Source organism: Rhinatrema bivittatum, chromosome 16, assembly GCF_901001135.1.
Source record: "Rhinatrema bivittatum chromosome 16, aRhiBiv1.1, whole genome shotgun sequence".
In the NCBI taxonomy this organism is placed as follows: domain Eukaryota; kingdom Metazoa; phylum Chordata; class Amphibia; order Gymnophiona; family Rhinatrematidae; genus Rhinatrema; species Rhinatrema bivittatum.
This window is the reverse complement of record NC_042630.1, coordinates 5,926,883-5,936,932: the sequence shown is the minus strand read 5'-3', so window position 1 is coordinate 5,936,932 and position 10,050 is coordinate 5,926,883. Positions and strand designations below refer to the sequence as shown.

The window sequence follows — 10,050 nt, the reverse complement described above, 5'->3', positions numbered from 1 at the left end:
TTTTTTTTGTTGTTGTTGGTTTCCTGCTTGTGAGCGCGACGTCATGACCCCGGGCCCGCCGCACGTCACGTGAAGGGAGAGGGCTGGACGTCGCCCGTCACGGGACAGGGGCGAGTTAAAGGGGCCGCCGCCATCACAAAGCACTTCCGTGCCGTAGGAGGTGGGAGCTAGGCAGAGGCCATTGCTAGGGGACCCTCTTCTTTCTGTAAAAATGCAGGAGGCGAGTGGCACCTGACTCACTTATTAAAGCATGAGCTTTCGAGGACAGAGCCCACTTGGTCTGCTACACCAGACTAACAGACTCATCTTATTTCCGTAAGAACGCATGCAGATCTTGAAACCCATAAGGGCGAGGAGGCCTTCATGCCAGTAAGCAGGGGCACCAAGCCTCGGGGGGAGTTAACGAAAGCAGCCCTTGCCAACAAGAGCACTAACTGGTCATTCTCCTCCATGAGACTGTTCGCCAAGCCACGGTCAGGCGGACATTAATATGCTGTCACTTTATTAGTGCTGCCGACAGCCTATCTTTACTCTGTAATAGGATTGCACCTGGTTATTTAATTCTGCAAATGCTGGTCCTCATCTCAGGGACAACCCTTTCTTATCTCTGTAAATGCAGAGCAGCTGGAAGATAACCAGGAAAGGCCACAGGGTGTCCCAAACGTCAGAGGAAGGGGACTAGTTTGCTTTTAGAAGAAAAAGAGCAGACCATATTAATAAACTTCTAGACATGGAAGGAACAGCTGTTTTACAGAAACATAAGAGACGAAAAAATGCTACTTGCAAGCAATGAACTGAAAAATAGTTGTATTATTTATAAAGTGCAAGAATTTTGCTTTTCAAAGAAGAGAAATGAGTATTGTGAAGGAGATAGGGAAACAAAGATGCTATCCAGAGAATGGGTCCATGGAGCTTGTCCAGCCGGTCTCTGAGGCAAGGCCTTTTCTTGGTGAAATGCTACGTTCTCCAATATGCCTTGTAAGGTTACTGCTGAGAAAACATCTCGAGTGCCTCCTTCAGTGCCTTTAGACTCATCCCGTCCTGGACAAGGATACAGGTCACACCTGAAAGCGACAATGGGCAAGTCAAAGAGGGAGCTGGTGAGAAACGGAGGACAAAGGAGGGATAGAGACAGAGATGGAGAAGGAGTAAGCAAAATGGAGCTAGCGAAGAGAACAAGGGAGAGAAGGGGAAATATGGCAGAAGAGAGACAGAGCCATAGTTGCTGAGACTGAGCCTCTCTGTCGGGCCGATACAGTACAGTCAAGCCCGCAACATGCAAATGCATGTTGATGGCCCTATTAGGTATTCCCGCGCAATTCAGAATGCAAAATGTGCAGCCAAGCCGCAAGGTAGGCACTAATTTCTCCGGGCACCGGGAAAGTGCACAGAAAAGCAGTAAAAACTGCTTTTCTGTGCACCCTCTGACTTAATATCATGGCTATATTAAGTCGGGGGTCCCGAAAGTTTAAAAAAGTGAAAAAGAAAAAATGTATAGCAAAAGAAATAAAAATGTATAGCAAAAGAAAAAAGGTATAGCAAAATAATAAATAAAGAAATAAATTAATTAATTAATGGGCCCGCCACTGGCGGGTCGAAAACCGGACGCTCAATTTTGCCGGCGTCCGGTTTCCGAACCCGTGGCTGTCAGTGGGCTCGAGAACCAACGCCGGCAAAATTGAGCGTCGGCTGTCAAACCCGCTGACAGCCATCGCTCCCGTCCGAAAAGAGGCACTAGGGACGCGCTAGTGTCCCTAGCGCCTCTTTTTACCGCCGGGCCTAATTTAAATAAATTAAAATACTGTATCACGCACACAGGAGAGCGGGCGCTCGCCCGCGATTTTACTGTATCGGCCCGCGTGCTAGCACTGAGTGTAACGCCCCTTCCCAAGGGCAGCTATTCTCCTGCTGTATTGCCCTGCCTGCTTTTCCAGTACCTAATCGACCAACGTCTGCAATATTCCGCCTCTCATCATCAAAAAACACCATCTTCTGGTAGGGAATCCTGCTCCTCTGCTGAATCCTGCAAAAGCAAACACACGGACCAGAGAGGGAGAAGGAGAGTGAGACAGGTTGAGCCAATGTTTGCTGTCCTGTGCAAGAAGGAAAAAAGTGAAGGTCCCCTTTATTCCATCCATGACAGTCACAGAGGGGAGGCCACCTGTATGCCTCACACACGCCTGTCCCATGCAGCCATGAGCCTTGTACCTTAAATGGCAAGCCATTCCACTGAACCATATTCATAAAGTCGACTTCCCAGTATAGAAAACACCCAACAAGAGGGACAAGATCTCCCCAGGAGCCCCTACTGACAGACACAGTACTGTGATGCATACAGGAAGTAAAGCAGAATTAATTTAGATAATGCAGAAACAAAGCTTGACATCCATCCAAGAGAAAGCTCTTGCCTTTCCTTTCACACATTGACTTCCCCCCCCCCTCCCCTAAGGAAGGGTGCCTGCATAGCCCATTTCCTGAATCTGACTCATTTCTTTATTTTATTTAAAATAATTATATGCCGCCAATAGCCACAGCTCACAAGGCAAAACATTCATAATCAAATTCAGACAAACAAAACATAAGTCAAGCCTATTGATGCTGGAATAGCTTCAAACATATTAGAGAAACTGCCATCACCTCAGGCTTTGCCATCAAATTGAAACAGATAAGTCTTCCGCATTTTCTCTCGTTAATCAACATAAATACTAAGCCGGCTCTTTCATTTCCTTCAGAACAAGCAGTAATGCAGATCACACACAGAGATAATTTCATTTCTCAAAATGTCAATGGACAGAACAGTAGCACAGGGAGGGAGAGAGTGACAGTGAAAAAAAGGGCAAGAGAGAAATGGCGAGACACAGATAAAAAATGGCACTAACTGCCAGAACTCACATGGCATCAACCCTTCCTAGGAAAAGGGCCCCAGAGCCCCAACGCACCTCCTACTGGGAAAAAAGAATACACAGAAACTACACGCTAGCAGAATCCCTCTCCTCAGTCACACACGCAGAGCACAGCCAGCCCTCACCAAATACAGGAAAAGGGGCCACAAATTAGAAATAGGAACGCATATGAACATTGTCAGGCCAATAACGTTTTCCTGAATCTGATTCAGAGAAAGCAACAGCTCCTGACCCATCAGTGCCCTCCTCCTGGAGATCACTGCCAGCCTGCCTCGTCTTCTTGGCCTTTTGTCCTGCAAAACATGGCTGCCTAGTGGTCTTAAAGGCACTGCTGTAGGCTTGGAGCTCGCCAGGGCACTCTAAAAAAAAAAAAATGGCCCCAGCAGAGCAGTCGTGGCTCCACAGGCTACAGAAATATCTTTTGTAAGGGAAGCTTATTAGAGTTCCTTTGGCTTATGCTAGGGTGGGATTCTGCTTCTGGCTTCCAGCATGCATCCCCACCCTCTCCATATTTCATAGAAAAAAGGCCACAGGTGGCAGCAGGAGTAAGTGAGCAGGCCTCACCTCTGAAAATGGTTAACCTTGCAGCCGGGGTAAATCTCTTTGTGGGAGAAGTAGCGATCCAGATTAAAGAGCTTCAGGAGCTGGTTGGCTCCTTTGACCTCACCTGTTCTGCAAACGAGAAGCAAAGCCAGGGTCATGCACGGAACCTGCTGCCCCCCCCCCCCCCCCCGTGGAGTCAGCGTGTATGTATTACTGGGAGTCTGCGGCCGCAAGGCTCTCCCACAGCTGCAGGAAAGGATAGGACATGTCACTAGGAGACTGCAGCCACGAAGATCCCCTGCAGCTGCAGGAGTGGAGGGCACATTACCGGGAGGCTGCAGCCACGAAGATCCCCCTGCAGCTGCAGGAGAGGAGGACACATTACCGGGAGGCTGCAGCCACGAAGATCCCCTGCAGCTGCAGGAGAGGAGGGCACATTACCGGGAGGCTGCAGCCACGAAGATCCCCTGCAGCTGCAGGAGAGGAGGGCACATTACCGGGAGGCTGCAGCCACGAAGATCCCCTGCAGCTGCAGGAGAGGAGGGCACATTACCGGGAGGCTGCAGCCACGAAGATCCCCTGCAGCTGCAGGAGAGGAGGACACATTACCGGGAGGCGGCAGCCATGAGGATCCCTTGTTTGCGAAGTTCTTCCAAAACCTCAGGAACATCTTCATAGAGCCTAATTCTGCGACCGGTCTGGTCTACAACCATCCCATCACTGAGAGAGAGAGAAACGTACATCAGGGAAATGAAAGAACAGGGAGCTCAGGTGGGCATCTGAATCCTAGTCTGACCCCCTTAGATCATCTGCAACCCTCTGTAAAAGGGCATTACACTTTCCTTTTTTCCTGCTGGTGCTTCTCTTATGCAGCCAACTCCGGCCCTCGCCTTATCATACTGTTTTGCCACTCGAAATCGTTGGCTATAATCATCCCGGGGTTTCTCTCCTGGGCAGCGTATATCAGTATCTCAGCCCCCATCGTATACTGCTCCGCTGGATTTCTGTACCCTGTTAAGCTATAAATGCTCTGCTGACATGTAGCAGGCACACTTCTGCCATGAAATTCCCATTGCTGGGCAGTACAGGAACTGTGAACAGTGGTTAACCTGTATTAGCGTTTGGATAAGAAATTAAATGAAGATGTCCACTGCAAAAACAGGTGCCAGGCTAACTGCAGAGGAGAGGGAGGGAGACAGATAGAAGGGGCGGGGAGAGACCCCCTACTCACCTGGTCTTTCTGAAGGGCGGGTCCACGTGAGTGTCCACCCAAAATGGCCAGAGGGTATAGTCTGGAAAGAGAGAGAGGAGAGGGGAGGCATTTAAGGCAAGGAGTATCCTGCCTCTGCGAGACTGGGGGTGTGTGTGTTTGGTGAGAGTGTACAGCAGGGGGCTGTGTGTGTGTCTTGTCTTCCATCCTCACCCAAATCAAATACCACCAGCTCTGGTTTCCTGGACATTTAATCCAAAGAAAGAGAGATTTTTCTGCTGCAGATCTTGGAATGCACTTTATCCGCAGCCTCCGTTTATTTATCCCACCTGGTTTCTGTCACTCTGTCTCTGCCGGTACCTCCTCTCCCAAGGATTCGCATTGACAGAGGGGAAGACCAGAGAGATGGTTCCTGCCTATGAACTCTATGGTCAGTGAGGTTAACTCTTCAACTGCCAGGCACAAGGCGTCTGCAGTACCTCACACTCTCCCAGCCCCGCAGCAAGTCACCAACACTCCCAGCCCGCAGTGCAGCCCCACAAGTCACCAACACTCCCAGCCCGCAGTGCCTAGGGTGCAGCCCCACAAGTCAGACACTCCCAGCCCACAGTGCCTAGGGTGCAGCCCCACAAGTCAGACACTCCCAGCCCGCAGAACCTCACACTCAGCTTTGCAAGTCTCCAGTGCTTCAGGTTCAGCCCAGCAATGTAATAAGCAAACTCGCTGGAGGCTTAGAGCCTGCCCCATCTGTTTACAGCTCTCTCCAATGAAAAAATGGTAGGCTCCACTTAAAATCAGAATTAACTGCAATTAAAAGGCCTAAACAGGAAGTAGCAACCACCAAAAAAGACTCAGCCGCTTTACAGCAATCAGAAAACCTGACCCCACTCCCATGGAAGATTCAGAAACCCAGGAATAAATAGTTTATAGCAGGTTCTGGTAGGATAAGACCCATAACCCACTCTCCCCAATTGTGCAGCCAGGAGACCCACCCCCAACCCTACACAGAATCCAAAAGCCCAGTAATAAATGGATTACAGCAGGATCGGGTAGGCCAGGGTCTGCGACACAGTGACTCCCGCTCTAATGCCAGTGGTACAAAATGCCTTTTCTGCATTGGAAAATGAAGATGCTCTAGCAATGGAAGCTAAGTGGTATCTGAAAGGAACAGCAGAAACTCCTTCACACTCTCAAAAGTCGCACCAGAAAGCTCCTTGTGCTGGGAGACTCATTTTGAGGGAGAACATAGTTAAATGCCTTCCAGGAGTCTCAGCTGGTAGAATGCAAACCAGACAGTCAGTGTAATTAAAGAAGAAAATAAGGACTCCAAGATCAAGATTATCCATCTGGGAACCAATGATCTTGCTAGAAGCAGCATCCAAGCAGCAGAGAGAGATTTCCAGACTCTGGGGAAGCAGGCTGGGCACAGGGCAAAGTCTGTTGCCTTTTCAGAAGTGTTACCCACTCATGGAAAGTGAAAATAGGCTAAGCCATATAGGTAGATAACTTCAAGTCATGGCTCAAAACCTGGTATAAGGAAGGTTTCAGATATATTGGGCCTGGGGTCATGTATGGAACAGTAAAGGCTCTATAGTAAAGATGGCCTACATCCATCTGTAGCAGAGGAATTAGTGTCGTCTGAAAAAACAAGATTTACCTTCTAAGACCTGCAACTGAGACACACCTGAAGGACTAGAGAGAACGAGAAGTGACCTAAGAAAGCTCAAGGAGTGGTCAAAGGTTTGGCAGTGGGGATTCACTGCCCAAAAGCACAGCCATGCATCTGGGGTGTACCGCAATCCGAAGGAGCTGTACGTGAAGAGGGCGAGGGGCAGACTGATGAGCAGGGACTGGGGGAGACCTTGGGGTGAGAGAGTGATGGAGCTGAAGGCAGTGAAGCAATGACAAGGCCAGAGCGCTGCTAGGCTGTATAGAGAGAGGCATGACCAACAGAAAAAAAATGGTAGCCATCTAGCGAAAGGCAGCCCAAATGGTGTGGGGGTCTGCACAGAAAGACCTAAATAAGTATTCCCTGGAGGAGTAGAGATACAAGAGTTTTTCAAATACCTGAAAGGATGTAAAAAAAAAAAAAAATCTTTTCTGATGGAAAAAAATTGTAAAACTAGGAACCGCTGTATGAATCTTCAAGGGGAAGACTCAGGAACAGTGTCAGGAAATTTGTATTCACAGAAAAGGCTGGTGGATGCATGACAAGCAGATTATCCCTATGGCTAGAGAATGGAATTGAAGAAATGGTATATAATCTCTCTTACATCTAAAGTTTACTTTTGGTGACTTATATGGAGCAGCAGTTACTACCCTTAACAGAAGACTTTGGGGGAACCTGTTCAGAACATCAGTTACAACCCTAAAAAAATAAAAAAAAATGTTGGGCAGGCTGGATGGACCATTTTGGTCTAGCTGCCGTCACCTACTCCGTTACCGTAATACTCCTATCCTAAAGCACCTCATGCTCAGCCCAGCAAGTCAGCCCCAGCATGGAGCACCGCACACTCAACCCAGAAGATAATGCAGATGCTACTGCCTTCTTGCATCTTTGGATCCCATGGCTAATAGCGCTAGTGAGTACAGCAGAGGGATCACAGCAACCAGTCAGGGAAGATGGTGCACAGCAACTGAACAACACAATCTTCACAGAAATCTCTTTATTTGCAAGTGAACACTGAGAATCATGACATTATGAACATACAAAGGAAAAAAACCAAACCCACAAAACACAACAGCATGGGCTCATTCCATCTGGGGAAATCAAAGCACTCTTCCCCCTAGACCCTACTGGGAAAAGATCCCCCACCCTACCCCACCCCGAGCATCCCCAAATAGAGCCGAGCGATGAGGCGTGGCAACACGTGCAAGGTGGTCTCATGGGTGCCCTCGTCATCGCGGGAGGCCCCCCCTCAGTGCCAGCACCAAATGCAGCACCGATCCTCCCTGGATCTTGTAATCCAGTGCCGTCTTCTCATCATTCCTAAGCAAAGGAACAGAAACAATGGTAAGAGGATGACCATATGCAGATCACTCACAACCTCTCTCCTCACCCGCCCCCTGTAATCATCCTCCATTACCTCAGACTCCTGCCCCTTCCTCTCCTTCCCTCAACCTCTATACCCTCTCTCTACTTATTTCCAGCCCTCTTCTTCTTTCCCCACTTCTCCCTCCATCATGTGCCATACTCCTTCCCCTCTCTTCTCATTCTGCTCTACATCCCTTCCTCCTCCTCCCATCATTCTCCATACCCCCTCCCTTTCCCCTCTTATCATCCTCTGTATCCTTCCCTCCCCTGGTGCATACATCTGTTTTCCACTGTAAATGAGCCTCTGCTGCTGCGGGGGGATTCCTTCCTTCTCCTCCACACGCTCCTTTATTCTCTCCACCTTCAAGAAAACAAAGAGACAGGGATAATACATTCAGAATGCTGGTCTTTTACCAACAGTGCCAGGCCTCCTGTGTGACCTATATCCCCTCCTCTGCACCAGTCTGTGCCGTGCCTGTCCAGCCACCAAGCTTTGCCTCTCCTTCCTATGCAAATCATGCCCCACCCCACAAACTACACCATGCCTGCCCATCCAAGTTAACATTCATTCATCTAACTCACCCTCACTTAATGTGAATAGCCTGTGTTTATATCTGTTTTTCCCATCCACCAATACCTATTACCTTGTTAATGAGGGAGAGGATGTTACTCATGAGGGAAGAGAAACTCTTCACCTTGTCTTAGAGGCAAGATAAATGACATTACCTTATCTGTGGGCTCTATATCAATCTCAATCTCCTTTCCAGTCAGGGTCTGTAATGAAGAAAAAAAAGTCAATACATTATTCCTAGAGACTGGCAATTGAGAATTGATGCTAAAAATACAGAGTGATGCATTTAGGATGCAAAAACTCAAGGGAGAGGTGCAGTATTGGAGGTGAAATTCTTCTAAATATGAAGCAGCAGCAGGATCATGGGATGATATCTGATTATCTTAATGTGGCCAAACAGGTGAATAAGGCCATGGCCAAGCCAGAAAGATACTTGGCTGCATAGGGAGAGGAATGGTCAGCAGAAAAAAGGTGCAACTATCGCTCCTGTGTAGGTTCCTAGTGAGACCTCACTTGGAATACTGTGTACAATTCTGGAGACCGCACCTTCAAAAGGATATAAACAGGATGGAGTTGGTCCAGAGGGTGGCTACTAAAATGATCAGTAGTCTTCATTCTAAAGCATATGCGGATAGACTTAAAGATCTAAACATGTACATCACAGAGAAAAGATTAGATAAAGGAGATATGAAAGGGACATTTAAATATATCAAATGTTTTCATGAACAGGAGACAAGTCTCTTTCAAAGGAGTAATCCAAGCAATTTTTGTTTCAGAGAGAGGGCAGTGGATGCATGAAACAGCCTCCTAGTGGAAGTGGTGGGACAAGGACGGTATCTGATTTCAAAAAGAATGATATAAATTTGGGATCTCTGAAACGTGGCAGGGAGCATAATGCTGAGTAAATGGTGCAGATAGGCAGACAAGATAGTTAATGGTCGTTTTCTGCTGTCATGGGTCTAGGATCGTGTACCTTTCACCCTTTCATAACATACGTGGTGGGTGAAAACCTTCAGCCCTGAACGTACCATTGCTTGAATCCCACCCTGACCTCTCTCTTTCCCCAGCAATGCTATTGTGGGAAGTCCGGCCACACCACCCACCCAGAGGCCATCTTGGGAGAGATGCCCAAGCGCAACAACCCACCTACCAAGGTGCCTCCTGAGAGCTGATTTTAGTCTTCCCTCACCCCCAAACCAGTGTATGAGCCGTCTAGTTTGGCCACGTGACCCCATTTTTTTTTTCAGGACCAGCAGAATCAGTCTTACTTTCATGGCAGGTACCTTCTGGGTTTTGTAATCCGCACCGTTCATTAAGGAAAAAAAAATAACCCAAACTAACTCGTGTACATGGGCACTGGAAGTAAATCCAGCAGGTAGCCACCAGCCCCTAAATCTACGCTTAGAGCCCCTTCACCGTTGCTGCATTCTGGGAAATGTGGCTCCTGCACGACTACATCTCCCAGCATGCTCCCTTCCCCAAGCCGCGCCAGGAAAGAATGCCCGTCCCCGCGCGGGTGTAGGGCGGCAGCAGGTTCTCACCTTCACTTTAATTAACATCTCTGCCCGGGCAAAGAGGAAAACTCCGCTACAAGGCTGCGGCTGCCGGCGCTACGACGTCACTTCCGCTTCCGGAAGACTCCAGATTCCACCGCCCTGCAGCGCGACCTGAACCCCCTTCCCCCGTCTGGTCCCGCACGCGGACTGCCGGGAGGCGCCGGCCGGGAGACGCGGTTGCGGGCGCTTTCACCACGATACTTCCGCTCGTCAAAGAGCGAAGAAAGACAAGA

General features: G+C 48.7%; 2 protein-coding genes across 3 annotated transcripts; both read right to left on the bottom strand.

Moving 5' to 3' along the window:
* Window positions 1-790: 790 nt before the first annotated feature.
* On the bottom strand, window positions 791-5,135 carry LOC115078035 (magnesium-dependent phosphatase 1-like). Its single transcript, XM_029580620.1, has 6 exons — window positions 4,870-5,135; window positions 4,678-4,738; window positions 4,056-4,166; window positions 3,468-3,575; window positions 1,938-2,023; window positions 791-1,064 (listed from the first exon to the last, which is right to left on the bottom strand). The coding sequence occupies exons 1-6, from the start codon at window positions 4,904-4,906 to the stop codon at window positions 985-987; spliced, it is 483 nt and encodes a 160-aa protein (XP_029436480.1). The 5' UTR covers window positions 4,907-5,135; the 3' UTR covers window positions 791-984.
* Window positions 5,136-7,307: 2,172 nt separating this feature from the next.
* Window positions 7,308-9,941, bottom strand: NEDD8 (NEDD8 ubiquitin like modifier). 2 transcript variants are annotated; one of them, XM_029580622.1, is made up of 4 exons: window positions 9,803-9,941; window positions 8,417-8,464; window positions 7,969-8,051; window positions 7,308-7,645 (listed from the first exon to the last, which is right to left on the bottom strand). In XM_029580622.1, exons 1-4 carry the CDS (start codon window positions 9,818-9,820, stop codon window positions 7,555-7,557), a joined length of 240 nt encoding a protein of 79 aa, XP_029436482.1. In that variant the 5' UTR covers window positions 9,821-9,941; the 3' UTR covers window positions 7,308-7,554. The 2 variants fall into 2 exon arrangements, with proteins under 2 accessions (XP_029436482.1, XP_029436481.1); XM_029580621.1 differs by lacking the exon at window positions 9,803-9,941 and adding an exon at window positions 9,530-9,715.
* Window positions 9,942-10,050: the final 109 nt, after the last annotated feature.